Source organism: Seriola dumerili, unplaced genomic scaffold (assembly GCF_002260705.1).
Source record: "Seriola dumerili isolate Sdu_G_001 unplaced genomic scaffold, Sdu_1.0 BDQW01000138.1, whole genome shotgun sequence".
NCBI classification, from domain to species: domain Eukaryota; kingdom Metazoa; phylum Chordata; class Actinopteri; order Carangiformes; family Carangidae; genus Seriola; species Seriola dumerili.
The window spans coordinates 15,884,482-15,902,687 of record NW_019174393.1 but is presented as its reverse complement, the minus strand read 5'-3'; the positions used below and the strand labels follow the sequence as shown (position 1 = coordinate 15,902,687).

The 18,206-nt window shown below is 42.1% G+C and overlaps 1 protein-coding gene across 1 annotated transcript in view; it reads left to right on the top strand.

Moving 5' to 3' along the window:
- The window catches only part of LOC111224676 (anoctamin-1-like), a 76,746-nt gene that overhangs the window by 11,792 nt on the left and 46,748 nt on the right, over positions 1-18,206 (top strand). The window contains exons 3-13 of the mRNA XM_022749253.1: positions 7,500-7,598; positions 7,828-7,979; positions 8,329-8,383; positions 8,479-8,530; positions 12,322-12,377; positions 12,804-12,851; positions 13,583-13,647; positions 13,910-14,044; positions 14,970-15,130; positions 16,320-16,402; positions 16,928-17,014. Of these exons, the coding sequence (XP_022604974.1) occupies positions 7,500-7,598; positions 7,828-7,979; positions 8,329-8,383; positions 8,479-8,530; positions 12,322-12,377; positions 12,804-12,851; positions 13,583-13,647; positions 13,910-14,044; positions 14,970-15,130; positions 16,320-16,402; positions 16,928-17,014 (993 nt within the window). The remainder of the gene's footprint in view (positions 1-7,499; positions 7,599-7,827; positions 7,980-8,328; positions 8,384-8,478; positions 8,531-12,321; positions 12,378-12,803; positions 12,852-13,582; positions 13,648-13,909; positions 14,045-14,969; positions 15,131-16,319; positions 16,403-16,927; positions 17,015-18,206) is intronic.

The window sequence follows — 18,206 nt, the reverse complement described above, 5'->3', positions numbered from 1 at the left end:
ATATATATATATATACATATATATGTGTGTGTGTGTGTATGTGATACCTCTTTTGCTAATACATGTGACTGTGTGTGTGTGTGTTGGCCTGGAGCCAGTTGGCAGTGTGTGCAGCCTGCGGGCTAGTGTTAATCAGATTGTTGACAGTGTGGCCATGGAGCCTAAGCCAGGATGAGATTAGCTGACTGACTGATAGCTCCTTATCACATCTCATGGATCGAGGCGTAGATCGAATCTGATGCTGAGAACAGCCAGTATGAAGAGGAACACTTGCATTCCAGTATCCCTCGTTTGAATATAGTGACAGGTATTCTCACACAATGACTGACAAACATAATTGCTCTGCCTCCATCAGTGTGTAGCTCGATGTGGTGATGTAGGAGGTGCTGGAAAAAAGAAGGAACATTGTCTGATAATAACTGTAGGTTTGCTGCTCACTTCCGTACAGACACAATCAGAAAAACAAAAAAATCTGTACAGAGTCATACAGTGGAAACAGATTCCCGAGTTTAAAGTCAATGAATTTATATCGCAGGTGCAGAGCATTAAGTGTTGACCTGTAGGATTACAGGGAAATAAATGCATGACAAAAGGTTTTAATAGACATTGTAATACTTTTCTGGGGATTAATAAATTGGCCCTAAGAGCTCAACACACTGCGTCTTAAGAAAACACATGCAAATAGACAAAACACAAGCAAATTCAGTTGCATGGATGTCTTTTAATACATGTATTATAATGCATCCATTGTTCAATACTTTTAACTTCATTCGTCACAAAGCATTGAACAACAAGCGTGTATCAGCTGGGCTCATCACTTTTTTTTGTCCCTTGTAAACACTTAACGTTGTTGTGTGTATTTGCAGCGCGTGTGTGAATTAATGAATGTGTTGGTGTTTTGTCTGTTTGCATGTGTTTTCTTAAACATACAAATATATATATATAATATTATATATAACACTTATATATGGAAACTGAATCAGTAATGAATGAATTAATCACTACATGAACGTAGTGACAGCTTGGTTAGTGTTTTTATTCTCATCCAGGTCTTTGCATATCGGCCATGGCTGTGGAATTTTAGCCATTTTTGTTGTAGAGTTCACCGTCTGCTGTTTGTTTCATACACACAAGCAAAGTAACAACAAAAAAGTGCCGTTGCATTATTATTTATTTTTACTAAGTAATTTTGGACACACCTCAGTCAGTCTTGTCAGGGTGGTCTGTGGCTCTGGAGGTGGAGTTGAGTCACTAATCAGAAGGTGGGCAAGACACCGAACCCCAAATTGCCCCTGATGTATCATCGGTGTGCGTGTGTGTGTGTGTGTGTGTGTGTGTGATATGAGTGATATATGAGTAGGGAAAAGCACTGTGTAAATGGGTGGATGTGGCTTCCATTGTAAAGGTCAATAAGACTAGAAAAACGCTATATAAGTGCAGACGATTTCCCATATTGGGAAGTGGCCAAGTACATGATGATCTGAATTTACACAACTCACTATTAAATAAGTTCACTACGTGTTCTTATTGCATAATTAGAAATGACTAGGAGGAATCATTTCATAAAAGTAGCTGAAATAATGTGGAACACATTAAACATTTTAAACATTTTAGTTTTTCTTAACTAATGTGTAGATTGTACTGAACTAAACTCTCCTGCTTGTGTCCAACCTGTTTGACTTCAGATTAATTGGATGCTGGGGAAAAAAAAAGAATGGCTTAAATGTCAAACTTGTTGACTGTGCCTGAGGATTATTGAGCTGACCTTCGATCTCTTAGGGACGTCCTCCGGCAGAACACTTTTAATTAAATCAGAGGGAGGTGTTAATTCAAGAAGTGGAGCTGGGACTTGTGAAGAGTTCAGTCTGTGGGGGCTTGGGAAACAGAGCGAGCAGGATTAAGTATCCGGTAAGACTCTGAGTCTGTCTTCACAAATTGCTTAACTGGTGACAGGGAGGCAGCACACAATGAGTTACAGAGAAATATCAGTGATTACAAAATATATCACACATCATTTTTCTCTTGGAGGGAAAGGTGTTTCTTCATGCGTATAACCCTTGATATGTTTGCATGAGGGTGAATGCAAAAGACAGTGTTCGATCCCACAGTCACCTCTAACAACCCTCAAATGATCCTTTAAACAAAAAGTAAAGTCATTCTAAATGTTATGTGAGTATCAGGAAACTTTGAGGTGAAGGCATGGCAAACTTTATTTTGCAAAATCATCTAGTCATCCATACACTTTAGGGCATGGGTGTGTTAGTAGGCTACGTGCCGACCATGAGCCAAAAAACTTTTCTAGCCTCTGGGTTTGTCTCAGCCTCGTCCGTCTCACTGCACATTAGTGTTTTTCCCGCTGGCGCTGGCTGTTACTTCCTGCTCGTCCCGTAGACTTTACACTGTGATGACATCCCGCACAGAGAAATATCTTAAGCCCTGGGAAACTTTTACAAATATATAACCTCCATGGATGAAAGGTTCACAACACAAAGAGTGATATTTGATTGTTTGCAGCCAATTGTTTTAGAGGCATTTGTTTAATAATGGCGGTCGATGGGAAAAATGCTTTTTGGTCCATGGGGGATTTTTTTATTTCAATACCTCTGGTGGCCAGTAGGGCGAACTGGGAGCAAGGCTAAGTGGCAGCACTGTATCCAGCTCTCTTAATTCATCCATGCTTAGGGGTGGCTGGAGTCTGTCCCAAAATGCACTGGGACAAAGACTGTGCACAACCTTGAGTCTATTACAATGCAGTAAAACATAGAGACGATTCTGTTTACCCACATTTGTTTGCAAGGAGACAGGTTCACTCAGTGGACTTCATTCATGAGGTGAAATAAAATGTTTTCACATCAGCAACAATAAACAAAGAACTTGTCAGAGATGAGCTCAAGTGAAAAAAATCTTATGAAATTACAGTTTAAGAGTCAGTGGTAGACTGAGAGAGTTTCCGTGTGTTCTGGAACAGATGTTACAGCTGTGCAGCACAATCTTCATCACAGCTGCTTCCTTTAATGTTGTGAGTTAGATGCTTTGCACAATGCCTGTGGTTGAACACAGGTTGATCCCTACATCCGACCTCCTGCGGGTCTGCAGGAGATCCTTAAATGTCAGCCCCCCCCCTGCCCTCACTCAAATTCATTGACTTCTACTAAGAGCCTCCATGTTGTTTTTCCTCTTTCCGTCTTTGCCTTAATTCTCCGTGTGATCCATTATTCCTCTGTCGCCATCTCTCCCTCTCTCTCTCTTTCTTTTCTCTTGACTCACTTTGTCTCTGCTCACCGCTACACTCTCCACCCGACCATCCCATCGCCCAGCAGATCACCCTTTCAAATCCCATACCCACCTACCCTCCCAAAGATGCCCCCGGCTGCGTCCTAGTTACCCCCTCCTACAGAGATAAAGAGCTAATTGGAAATCCCTCTACTAATTAACCTTCTCCAGGCTGAAAGGTATTTATATCCTCTGCTTTTTGATGGAGTGATAAAAAAGAAAGGAAAGGGAGGGTGAGGAGGAGGGAGGAAGGGAGGGGGGAGGAGGGAAAAAGGGGTGAGAGAGCTGAGAAATGAAAGTGAGCGAGTGGTAGTAGATGGTGGTGGCAGGTGGGGATGAGAAAGCGAGGGTAGGGACCAATGATCAAATCATTGCTTATTTCTACATCTAGTGACATAGACCGACACAGGACGCACACACCAGCAGATGTAACTCCAGGCTGGAGTTAGATCTGCTGGTGTTCTTCCTGAGCAGTGAGCCACAGGTTTGTTGACGGCAGATGGTGAAAGGGATTAAAGGCCAATGGTAAAATCAAACAGGGTTGGGGTCCCTACTTTTATTCCCCTCAGCCCTGCAGCCCTACGGTCAACAGCCACAGATCTTTCTTTTAACTGTTTTAAACATCGTCTGGTCTGGTTCTGACGGCTCAGGTTTAGAAGGACTCAGTAGCACGACCCAGAGACGCCAGTAAACAGTTCACTTTTATTAAGGCACCGAAGGCAGAAGCAGGCAAAGGCAAACAGTGGTGGAAGTCAGGCAACTGGCTTTGCTTTAGTTTTTTAGTCATTTGGTTTTTGATGATTTTATTCAACAAATCTAAAGACTTAATCTGTTTTTGTCATTGAAATGTCAGTATCATCTTCATCGTACATTTTTCAGCTATCAGCGTCTTTGTGTACAGCTACCACTTCGCCTTGGCTTGGGCCTTTCCATCTGGAGTTTGCATGTTCTCCCTGTGCTGGCTTGGGTTCCCTACTCCGGCTTCCTCCATTAATACAAAAACATGCATGTTAGGTGATTTCTGGCTCTAAATTGCTGTTAGGGGTGAATGTGAGTGTGAATGGTTGTTTGTCTCTATATGGCAGCGCTGTGATAGACTGGTGACCTGTCCAGGGTATCAGCTGTGACCCTCGAGGAGAAGCGGTCAGACCCAGATGTTGTCCTATCCTGATGCTGCTTCTGTTTTAACCTGCGCATCCTTTTCCAGCCTTTACAGCTCTGGTCACGTGATGATACAAGAGACAGTCAGATAAATAAATGTGAGAGCCTCAGCATGTGACAGCTGCAGCAGGAGGCTACACTTTTAAGTCCATTTTCCTCATGTTGTCATGTATGAAAGGACCAAAATGAACTCTGTAAGATGACAACTTGATTACTGTAAGAGAATTATTTAAACAGCATTTGTATAGCAATGATTCTGTCCCAGGTTTTTTGATCAGTACAAGCGGTTGATCACTGTAAGTCAGAGGTCACTGATAGCTGAGGTGAGAGATGATGTTGGAGAAATAAGAGGGAAAGTGGAATAGAAAAGGGAAAGAAATATGTTGAGATGGTTTATCATAAAAATGAGACTGTTGGAGATAACTGTTAAGAAGAAAATGTAAAGTTAAGACAATTTTTATTTAATTTTCTAAAATTAAGCATGTTATTAGAATTTTCCAAAGTCTTCTATTATGTAGTTATTACAGCTGTTATTTTCCCTATTAAATTATAAGCTGTGTGTGTGTGTGTGTGTGTGTGTGTGTGTGTGTATATATATATATATACATATGTGTATATGTAACCCCCACTACCAACATTCCAATATTCCTCTAACTGGACCTCTTAAAATTTTAATTGAATACCCCTGCCATACAACAATGACGTCCATTCAGGTTGAGTTGTATACTGCTGTTAAAATCTTCTTTTATACGCATTGGTTTCAGATTGGCATCAGCCGATACGTAAGTTCAGGTATCGGATTCTGTACCAGAAGGAAAAAGAGGGATCGGAGCATCTTTAGACTGAAAATGACATTGGTGGAACAAATTCGTCACTCCTTACTAATTGGTTAGAGCAGCTAACATGAACACAATGTCAGACTGAATTAAGAAGTGAAACAAAATAGCAGCTGAATCTGATTATCAGGCTACAATCTCCATACATTATGAATTGATTCAGTTGACTTTGGAAGTTGTTTCCCATTGCATATAAATGACAATCAACGCAAGTTAAAACATTCAAACAAACCCACACATTTGCCCTTTTGTACATGTGTATGTTTTCTAACAAAGGAGAGGTGAAGGTCTGGTGGCTTTCCGCTCCACTGTGTCCCTGAGTAGGACAAAGGACAGCGGGGACGACAGAGTGGGAGAAGATAATGAAATATAAGAGGAGTAAGAGTGACAGTTAGTGAGTCAGCCAGTCAGTCAATCAGTCAGTGAAACAGTGTCTAGCGCGCAGCAGAAGGTACAGTAATATATGTGAGGAGGAGGGGTGGTGAGGGGGAGTGAAAGATCTCAGGAGAGTAGGAGTCGAGAGAGGAGAAAGAGAATCGTTTCAGGTTTCCATCGTTTGCCGTGCCACCTTTCTCTTTTCACTCCCCCCCTCTTACAGAAGCTGGTGGGGGTCTGAGGAGGGTAAGGTTACCTGGCTGTTGCCCCCCTGCTGGCTCTGCTCCCTTTTCATTTCTGGTTGCACTCTCCCTCACAGTGCAACCCGGCTCCATAATGGCTGCTGCATAGATTTTGAAGGAGGAGGTCTCACTACCGCACACAATAAATTCTTTATCGTCATTCAGCCACAGAGGGCCTGGAGGGGGTTTGTCAGAGCACTGATATTCAGAGTCCACTCTCATACTGTACCTCTGGATGCTAACGGAGCTACCAATTATCAAATGTCGCTAATGCATCTTTATATTAAATGATAATTAGTGTGTGGGCACATTGATTCATTAGCAGCACAAGCTAAATGAGTCACGATTTGATGTTACATACAGTAAATACATTGTAAGATGATGATGATGATGATGATGGAAACAGTATAGTACCCAGTGTGTCAGGAACAGGCTGCAACAACAAAGCAGTGAAGAAAACAGCTCCAGGCTTTGCTTCGGGAGCAGAGGCTGCATCTATCTTTTATAAACACCGGAGTGATGCTGCTGGCCACTCCGGTTAGCCAAAGTGATTCAGTGGGTCGGGTTAGTGGCGGGGATTGGTTATGCCTGGCTCAGACTTGAAGTATATGGAGTACCCTGCAGTCTGAAATGTTGAGTTGCAGCTCGCAGAGGCCACTTTTGAGATCTGGAGGTAAAAGCAGCTGAGAAGCGACTGACCACAAACAGAGTCTGTTGGTTTTGAATGGATGGAAAAGCAGCACTGACACATGGTCTGGTAAGACAGTTTTATACAACAGGTAGTTTTACCCAAGCAATCTGCTTATATAATTCCCAAAACATTGAAGTTTAGTGTGTAGAAAATAACTTTTAAGTCGAAAACTTTAACCCAGACACTTTAAAGTACATGTGCACAGGAAATAAGGAAACATTGGGAATCACATCTGTAGTTCTCCCATTGTTAAAGCTGGCACCTGTGATCAATACAGGAATGTAGCTGAGTGCCTTGTATCTTACTGGGGGCAGAGAAACAAGGATCAGCTCTGAAGCAACATTAACTTGGATCCACTGAATCTGATCACATGACGTATTTTTTATGTCTCCGTGCCGACAGCAGTCAGAGCCGGAGGCTTTATGTTTTTTGGGTTGTCCGTGCGTTTGTATGTACATCCCATTCTCATGAACAAGATATCTCAGGAATGCCATGAGAGAGCTTCTTCAAACATTGAAGGATGAACTGATTAGATTTTGGAGGTCAAAGGTCAAGGTCACAGTGATCTCATGTTCTTGTGAATGCAATATATGAGGAACACCCAGAGGGATTCATTACATGTTTTTTGTCCATGAATTCATACATACTCATGAATTCATACATAATTATGACACAATGTAACTCAAATGTCTGTTGCCATTTAATATCCAAATGGTCAAAGGTCAACTTCACTGTGACATCATAATGTTCTGCAAGAATTCCTCTTACCATTATTCAATGCTGTAACTCAGGAAGGGGAGATTGTGACCCTATTTTCTGCAACTTGGCTGGTTGGTGGAGGGATACAACCAGAAGGTGGTAATTCTAGTCTCTGTTAGGGTCCCGACTGTAACTTTACATGAGGTTTTGTTTGTTTTTCAGTTGAAGGCCCACGGCCCCAGCTTCACTCGTCTCCATGCGCCCTGGCCGGTACTCTGTCGAGAGGCCGAGTTTCTCAAGATTAAAGTCCCCACCAAAACGGTAGGACCAGTACCTGTCAGCACCAGTTTGCAGTCAGTGGACACACACACTATGTTTCTGGATCCATGTGCGGTAGTTGTTTGTCAGTGTATTCACATTCTGCAGCAACAATAGAATTTGATTGCAGAAAATGGTTCAGAAATGTAAAACATACGTTGTAAATATCAGATTTTCACAGAGTGAGGGCTTTTTATTTTGTTGACTAATTCTATGTTGTGTGTTTCATCAGAGTTACGAACTTAAGGAAGAAAGTGGCTTTGGGTCCAGTATGAGCACAGTGTGGAGGAAAATGAATCAACCTTTTCAGCCCAAAGTACCACATCAGGACCACGAGAGCACCAAGTTTCTTTCACACTGCTTCTCCAGGGACAAGCTCCACCTGTGAGTCACACACACACACACACACACACACACACACACACACACACACACAGACACACACACACACACACACACACACACACAGCTTATAATTTAATAATTATAATATAATTTTAGAGGCCATCACATATGGTTTAAGCTAAACTGTTAGCATGCCTCATCAGACCCAGTGATCTGTTTGACAGGTGGATTTTGATGTTGTGATCATTAGGCAGGTTGAGTGGAGCAGTAGGATTCCCAGTTAACCAGGTGCTTGCACTGAAAAGCTCTGTATGCTGTTGACATGTGGTGAATTACACACAGACACACACACACACAGGCTTTTGTTCACTGGCTTTATTTCTTTCAGGTACAACATTACATCGAAAGAGACATTCTTTGACAACGCCACAAGAGGCAGAATAGTAAGTGTTCATTTAAATCTTAAGGTGTTTCTCCTGTGTGATTTGTGCAGGATTGGTTTCAATCTTAGAGTCTAACATTCCAACATCTTTCTCAGGTGTACGAGATTCTGAGACGAACAGTGTGTGTACGAACCTGTCAAACGATAGGTGAGGACACCGAACTGTTCACGTGTGTGTTTGTGTTTGTGGTGGTGCGTGGATCGCAGTTACATCTGTGTAATCAAGCGGACCGAGTCATAGACATGAACATTCTGATTAGCAGCGGATTGGTTGCGGTTGGTGAAATAATATTAATGTATGAGGAAAATATTAAATACATTCTCTAAAATGTGAACATATTTTAGGCTTCATTTTTCATCAGGCACAAATTAGACTCTGTGTTTGGACTGCTGAACTTTGGGCAGCGGCCAAAACGTTATGAGGAGCTTTCAAAGTGTTTGTGTTTGGGGAAGCAGCAGAGATTTGATTTGAATGGATTAAAAATGTCAGTCTGTGTTCAGGCTGTTGTGGAAATGCCCTTCGTGTTGCCATTTTCCTTTTACCAAAAAAGAACAACTTTGACTTTTAAATGCATGTTTGTTTATTTAAAAGCACCCTTATACATAGTGAGTGTATTACCTGCAGTAGATTCAGATCAGCAGTGTGGAGGAAGCAGCAGGAACAGCAGCACAGAAGCTGAGTGATGTGCTGCTGTGGACAGGGTCAGCGAAAAAAACAAAACATGTTTTAGCCACTTAACACAGCATGTTTTATAAAAATGCCCACAGAAAAAATATCAGTTGAAGTTTACGCTCCTTTTTTGAATATTTTCACTGCTTTATTTTGCCGTCAAACAGCCCTTTTCCCTGTGGCACTATATTTTGTTAACAGCTGGACTGCGGTATTCCTGCGCACAACGTTTCGCGGCGTATTACACGGATCAGCTGTTTGAGTCAGACAGAGCTAAACTTCCCTTCACAAAGATTCAAAGATGGTGTGCGTTTGTATTCAGTATTCATTCAGCGTTCAGTCAGGCAGGGAACTCTGACGGTTGGTGATTCAGGCTGGATGTGAAAGACCCTGAAGCTCTGTTTTAACTAAGTCCCACTCATGGCAGCAGTAGCTGTCCTGGTCTGTTGGGCTTACAGCTCACACACCTGCACCACCAGGTAGCTTAGGCTCTTTCTTGCCCTCCAGCTTCCACAGAAGTTTCCCTTCTCTCTGTTTCAGCCTGTTCATTCTCCATCTGCAAAAGTTCCTCTTCTGTATACTCTGATTCAACGGCATTTCATCCTCGCTGTCATGATCACTCAATTTGATTTATTCTTTATTTGTCGCCTCGTCCACGAACTGCTGGAACTATATGTCAAACAACTGATCTGCGTCATAATGCAGTGCGTGGCGTAGGTGCGCTCATGAGTAGGGATATGATAGTTCAACTGTTCTCAAAATGTAGTGCCGAGGAAAGGGCTATTTGATGAAAATATTCAATATATATTCAAATGATACCTACTTTTTTCAGTGAGCATTTTTTTTTAAAGTGGCTCAAACATGTTTTTGCGGATGACTCTGTCCACAGCAGTACATCACTCAGCTTCTCCAAACTGGGAGCGCACTGACTCAAATCTACTGCAGGTAAATCACCGACTGTGTATAACTACCTCACACAACCCCATGTCAAATACCCCGAACTACCCCTTACATGCAGGCTTTATGAGCCTTTGTAGTGCGTATTTTGTTTAGTCTAGCCCTTACTGTTCGCTTACTATACACTTCTTTACTTGATCTCTTTGTCACTTAATGAATAGATACTGCACCACTGGAACAATCTTACTTATTGCCCTGAAAGCTACAGTTGCAACGTTTGGCTGAAATACAATTGGACTTTTTTGGGAGGTAGACTACAGGTGAACTGGGAGGTGATATTGATATGCCTGCTGGGAGTTCAGTGCGGAGGTGAAGTGGAGTGGAGTTCAGCTGGTGACCCAAACAAAGAGTGCAATCACTGGATAACTGGATGAGGCCCACATCGTTTAAGCTCTAACTTGTTGAGGAACTTTTCGCGCATTAACACTTGCTTCAACTGCAGGCGTCCATTAAAAGAAAGCAAAATTATACAAATTCTATTGAAGTGGCAACAACAAATACATATGAATTAATTGTGAATCACTGTGCTTTAAAAATGGGTGGACTACTGTTTTTCTGTCACTGCAACTCTGACTCTGCATTAAGATTAACTAAGGCCTTGTCTTAGTGTGTATGTACTGTATCCGTACAATTTTATGATATACAACAGCTACCTCTGCATTAATGAGACCCATCAGCTCCATATAGAAATGAGCTGCCACCCTATTCATTTCCAGAGTTCACCATATGTCTGTTTGGCTCGCCCACCACAGCAGAAGGCCTCAGCCAGCGGGTACTGATGGAGCTGCAGGGGAGGAAGGGGACAGAAAATAGAGTTACATCTCTTCAGCCTTTATTTTCTCCTTCCCCGTTATCTGTTAATCTTCAAATTTTCCCCCACATGCACACCACATACCAACACACACACAAACACACACACACACACACACACACTGTTGCTCTCCTCCATCCTCTGCACAAGTGGGTCATACTTCAGGCTCAGGTCAGGCTCTGATTGAAGCAGGGTTCTCTGAGAGTTGTGGTTGTTTCTAGCTGGTTGAGTGAGCATTCATACAATTGTATGTGTGTGTGTGTGTGTGTGTGTGTGTGTGTGTGTGTGTGTGTGTTGGTCTTGACATTCATTATAAGCGCAGCTAATCACTGCATAGTTTTCAGTCCCCTTTGAGGCACTAATAATTAATTGATTAATTACTTTGATGAAAGAACCGGTTGTGTATGCTAGGTCCTCTGATGTGTCTGTGTCGGCCCCGACCTTCACAGGTCAGGCCATCACTTCCCAAATGAAATTTTCCAAAGACTAAAAGTGGCCCCATGAAGTAGTCCCAGTCTGACTGACACTGAAAAACAGAATTAAAACGGTGCAGGCTGCAGGCTGTGGCCTCATGTCTGCCCTTCACACATATAGCTGGTGTGCAAATACCAATTTATAACACATGGCGGCTGAATTTTAAAGGTCCCATATTGTATAACGTGAGATTTTGTCTTTTTTGATTATAAAGCAGGTCTAGGTTCTATATTAATACTGGGAAAGTATCAAAGCGCTCAGTCCAGAGAGAAAACACTCAAAACAGCCAGCCAATCAGAAGAGAGGCTCAGTCTCCTCTATTGTTACTGGAGCTCCAGAGAGAAGCCTGAGAGAGGAGATGTAAAACTACATTCAGATGGTTTTTGGTTCTTAAAACCACAAATATATCTTCTTATGGCTCAACACTTCAAACAAAACAAAGCAGAGGAAGAAAATATGGGACCTTTAATCTCCATGACCTGAATGAAACAATAGGGAGTTGTTTTATTTTCAGGGACGTTTGGTAACATTAGGGCTCTTAAGATGCAAGTTCATATTCATTCAGATGAAGTGTCTTTAAGAAAATAAGGGGAGGAATTTCTTCTGCAGGAATAAATAAAATAGTGCATCAGAAGTTCAGTGTGCAGCAGTAGATGTAAGAAAAATAACAGCAGCTCTTTTACAATGGCTGCCACTTTATTTCACGCCTGATCTTGGAGCCTTTGGTGTAAACTCACTCCTTAGTTGTGTTAAAGTGTAAAAATCTCACCTGGTCGTTTGTCAATGCCAATAACTCAAACATTACCAGCTGCTTTAATTAATGGTTCACTTTAATAGTTCAAGACAAAATAAAAGTTAAAATATCACATCTCCCCCCCCCCAGAGTCCATGGTTTACATAACAGGAACATTACAGATTTGGTGATTATGCGGATGACAGAGCAGGAGGAGAGTGTTCTAATACTCTCTGGTTTGTCTTATGTCTCTCTCTCTCTCTCTCTCTCTCTCTCTCTCTCACTCTTTTCCAGGCATCAGCACATTGATAGCTAAAGGCATTTACGATGCTGCCTTCCCTCTCCACGATGTAAGTGTGAGGTTTTTACATCCCCATGAGACTCCCACTGGTTTCAGTTTCTTTCACAACAAAATTCAATTTGCAGAGGACAGAAACTTTCTGGGAATAGTTCCAGCTCTCCGCTGCATTTGCATTTTTGCATTTTAATGCTGAAATAACTTTTTCAATTCCTTATCATAAGCAAGTTTTTAAGTCTATGCAGGTTGATTTTCCTCCGAAACTGAAATCAGTTCCTCCTAAAAGCCAAGGACTATTTTGACGTTATGAGTTTATATGAAGGTGCTAAAAAAGTGTATTATGGCAGTCTGTGTTTGATTGTATTGAGTGCATTTGTGTGTGTGAGTGTGTTAATGTGTGTATTTCTGTATGTATGAATGAGTGCAGTGTGTTCTCTGTGTGCACTTGTGATTTTCACCCTCTCCTCCTGCTCCTCAGGGTGACTACAGGGTCATCGGACACCTTGAGGAGAGGAATGACAGACAGGTACATCGCCTCCTCTCACATTTCTCTCTCTTTTCCTCCGCTCTCGCCTCCTCCTCCTCTCCATTTGTCTTTCTAATGAAAAACTACAAAAAAAGTTTGTTTCTGTTGAACACCACATTTGTAGATTTGCCTGCTCCAGTTCTTCAGAAAGTGACCTGCTGATGTGATACAGTGCTGGAGCCATTAAGTTTGCGAGAAGACAAAAATGTCCACTCCACTTTTCTTAACAATTCCTTCTTCTCTTTCATCTTTATCTCCTCTGTTTACTCTCTCTCTTCTTCTCTCAGTCTGTCGCTCCTTCCCATCTGCAGAACCCAGGCACAGATTGAAGTTTAAGTTCAATAAACATTTCTCTGAGGCAGAGCTGCTGTGAGGGCGGGAAAAAAATCTTTCACTGACTCAAATTTCAAAGGATGGAGCAAAACAAAAACTGTTGTTTGGAGTTTCGGTTAGCACATTAAAAAAAAAAGATAAACAAAGATAAGCAAAGAAATCTGGTTAAAGTATAAATGGAAAACTTCTTTATCCATCCAGTCATTATAATTACATTCATGTTTTTTTTTTTTATTGTGGCCACATTCATTCTTTCAGCATCCAGAAGGCCAGGCTTCATAATATTATTGTCTTCCTCTCTGGAATATTTCTACCTCTGAGGATTGTTTGCTGATTTAAACTTACAACACAACATCATACACCCACACTGACTGTCTCTCTTTTCTGTCTGCGGTCAGGTTCTGCATGAAGAGTGGGCCAGATACTCAGCCTTTTACAAGTACCAGCCCATTGATCTCGTCAGGTAACGAGACTGCAGCACAGAAAAATGGGAACATTTTTGTTTTATCTGAAACTGAAACTATGTCTGATTAGCAACAGAGAAGCTACAGCAAGGCAACATCTGCATTGCATTACGGTCACTGTAGCTTTTCCACCGGTCAAAAAACCTGCTGAGACCCGCTTACATCCGGCTTTTGCATTGTAACTGTTCACTGTCTGCTCTGCCATGACCATGAACTGCACTGTCACTTTCACCCTTTAATCCTTTACCCCTGACCCCACAGGAAATACTTTGGGGAGAAGATCGGTCTTTACTTCGCATGGCTCGGTGTTTACACTCAGCTGCTCATACCAGCCTCCATCGTGGGGATCATTGTGTTTGGCTATGGGGTGGCGACAGTGGACACTAACATACCCAGGTATGTGCATGTGTACTCTCACGTTTTACTTCAAACTGTGTTGCAGCTTCAGTTGTGGATATATTTGTGGTTTTGAGAACCGAGAAGAGAGGAGGCTCTGAGCCTCTCTTCTGATTGGCTGATTGTTTTCTCAGCGGTCCGATAAAAATATAGCAGATTTCAAGTAAACACTCAGAGAATCCAAATCCTGCAAGGCTGGATGGTGGGTCCAGGTGGGCGGGGCTTGGGGCAAGGCTGAGAGTGCTGACTGCTTTGTTGTGACATCACAAAGTTACAGAAGTCCTGACGGCTGGTTTTAAGGCTCAGTTTCTGAATACAGGCTGTGTGCATTTCTCTGTGGACTGAGGCTTTGATACTTTCACAGGATTAATATAGAACCTAGACCTGCTTTATAATCAAACAACACATGGACATCTACCTTTATACTGTATTGAACCTGAAATTCTGAAGTCACAAAGTGCTAAAGGCAGCTTAATGTCTGGTAAAATACTAACACTGGAAAGATGCAGTAAATCAGAGTTTCCCATTTAAACGTATGCACACATGCTCATACACACACTAGACAGGGATTGCCCAGATACCTGCTGTATCTGGCTTTAGTCAGGGTTGTGTGGGAGGAACACAGAAGGTACAGCTGGCAGTGTGTGAGTGTGTCATGAAGCAAAAGGTTGATAATACAGCCTACACTGACCATGAATACTATGAGGCTTGTATTGCGGGCATGTGTTAAAACCTCCATTCATTTCTAATGGTTAAATGTAACAGACACAAAGATCTTTTGAATCCACAAACAGCAACGCAAATGTTTAATCTTATTTTCTTTTAGGTGGAAGTGGCTTATACTTCATTTCTAATATGCCTCTGTGTTAATATTGTTCCATGTAGGTGCTGTGTGACTTAAGTCTTGATTTTCTCCCCCCCTCAGCCTGGAGATGTGTGACGAGCGTCTGAATTTCACCATGTGTCCTCTGTGTGACGGAGCCTGTGACTTCTGGCAGCTCAGCACCGCCTGCGGCACGGCCAGAGCTTCACACCTCTTCGACAACCCCGCCACCGTCTTCTTCGCCATTTTCATGTCTCTGTGGGGTGAGGTTATGTATTTGCTTGAGAGCATGTGTGTGTCCCTGTGTGTGTGTGACTGTATGTGAACAGGTGGGCTGAATGCGAAGTTGCTCATTAATATCTCATGACCTCCTTCACCTCAAGTGCAAGTCGTGCTGAGAGCAACAGGCTAAAACAGCATGCATTAAAGGTTAACAAATGCAGAAAGTACATTAAAAGGGAATAACAACAATTAGCAGCACAAACGCTCAGTAGTGAAAGTATTTGTATCATTTTTTTGTCAGCAGGGTAATTATATTGTGTCCCACTGTTCTGTTCACTTTATCTTCTGACAGAATATTACTCACTACAGGAGGATTTAGTTCCCTGTAAATCGTCCAGAGCAGCATCTTCATGCAGCAGGAAACAACAGCTCCTTTTTTAAAAAGTGTATTTTTATGACTTAAAGACTGTAATATTTGTAAAATTGGGCAGTAGAGATACAGGATATAGTATCTATATAAATAAAATATATTTTTTAATCTTAATCAGGGGTCAGATCAGTGATCAGCTGATCACTGGGAAACCAACAACATTAAAGCCCCCCTCCACTTAAAAATGTGTTTCTTATTGTTGGTTCTTTTGGATGTTTGAGCTTCACTGTGCAGAGTTGGACAGTAGAAGTTACTCTGCTGCTCACCTTAAAGGAGCTATTTTTTACCTTTTGCTATTGCTACATAGCCAACATCAGCATTAACAGCTGTTTACCTACCAGTCTAGAAGAAACGTTGTGTTGTGTTGAGTTCAGCATCAAACTTCATTCTTTTACTCACCAACAGCTGTCTCCAGAGGTGGAAATCAATGCCAGTGTTAACTCTTGTCATTATAGTCTTTTCTTCTTCTTCTACTGGCTGTGTGCATTTCTCTGTGGACTGAGCCCTTTGATACTTTCACAGTATTAATATAGAACCAACACCTGCTTTATAATCAAACAACACATGGACATCTGCCTTTAGACTATATGGGACATATAAGAACAATTACCAAGCTAGTTGTAGTTATAGTTATAGAAAGACACAAATTATCATTCCAAGCATTGTTTGACATTCTTTTAGGACACGAAGAGGGTCTTTAAAAATATATCTGGTGGCCAGTGTGTCTGAAGATGATACTAATTATAGAGACAGTTATTTTATTTGTGTGTGTGTGTGTGTGTGTGTGTGTGTGTGTGTAGCGGTGCTGTTCCTGGAGCACTGGAAACGTCGACAGATCAGTTTGAGCTTCAGCTGGGATCTGACAGGCATTGAGGAGGATGAGGTACACACACACACACACACACACACACACACACACACACACACAGACACACACACACACACACACACACACACACACACACACACAGACACACACACACACACACACACTCACACACACACACTCACATACTCACACTCAAAGGAACTCACTGCATATGTACACACTGATACTCTCTGAGTGTTCAGTGCCAACGTTTTGCCAAAAGATTATTCATTCCTACTATATCAGTGCAGGGCAACTACAGTATGTTGAAGGTAGATTGTAACGTTTAATAAAACACTTCAGGGTTGGGAAAGATCGTCATCCTGGCTTTGGAGTGAAAGTCAGTCATGCTGCAACATAAAGGACACGATGCCTCCTGCACTGGCACTGAACACTGGTACTGAACATATGCTCCATGTGCATGCACACGGCACATTCCTGCACGCAAACCTGCAGAAAACACATAGAATACACAGATGACATTCACATTCACACATACATGGTGCACACTGTTCACAAATTCCTCTGGTTTCCCCTCAGGAACATCCCAGGCCAAGATACGAGACCATCCTCCTTCAGAAGAGACAGAGGAAGCAGAAAAATAAGAAAAAGAAGAAAAAGAATGAGGTAGGGAAGAGCTCAAGACTACATTTCCCATAATGCCTGTTAACCTAACTCATGAGTGTTTGCATATTGAAATAGCTGGACCTGATTGTCACCAACACTAACGCAAAGTTATGCTCATTCAGTTATGTCATAACATGTAGAGCAAATGATTACGTAACATCACGGTTTAAAATACACACTATACATTGAACAAACAACAACAGTGTAATCAGCTGATTGTGAAACTCTTTCCCCTGGTTCAGTCTCACCGTTGGGATCAGATGATTCCTGATAGTTTGATTTCTAATGCGTGTGGCAGACATTATTTAGTTATGATCTAATGACTGGGAATGATCTAGATTCCCTCTGTAAACTGGGTCAATCACATTGAGCCCTGTTGGCCCACATACACTTTGCTGCAGCAACAGATGGCTTCCTGCCACAGTGAGGGAGGAACTGATTCACATGATGCAGGGTCAGTGCCGCACTGTCGCCAAACCTGATTGGGGGATAAAAGTAGGAAACCCGGAGGATCCTACAGGTGTTTGTTTCTGTTGTACCGTCTGCTGGTTGTGTTTTAAGAAAAAGAAAAAGGCACCAATCCCTCTCATCTGATTTGCTTTGTGCTGGGTGGTTCTTCGCCCTCCATGTTATCTGTTACAGTCATGTTGGGTAAAAAGCTTGGAATATTCATTTACATTACATGGCAAGTCATACACTGAGGAGTGGACTGTGGTGGTGGAGCGCACAAAAACACTCAGGTTGGAATTCACACATGTTCACAGGCTGCTGTAGGCTGCTGCAATATAGTGATAAATATAGTGATAAGTACATAAGTTAGTTGACAGTTTATAAATATTAATGGTTATATTGCTGACGCTGGTGATCCAAAACTACAACTATATTCTTAATAACCCAGATGAAGAGAGGGGACGTCTACACTGAGTCTGTACAGAAAGAGACGTCATTTTAATTGTGCATATGTTTTTTTACGTGTATATGCATGAATGTGGTTTTTGTGTATGTGTGTGTGTCTATGTGTGTGTGTGTGTGTGTGTGTGTAACCTGTCCCTCTGTCTTGCAGCCAGAGAAGCAGGAGGACGGGACAGTGACAGGGAAGGACAGATGGAGACAAAAACTACTGTCTGCCATGGCTGCAGGAATACCGGTAACCCTCTCCTCTCCTCTCCTCTCCTCTCCTCTCCTCTCCTCT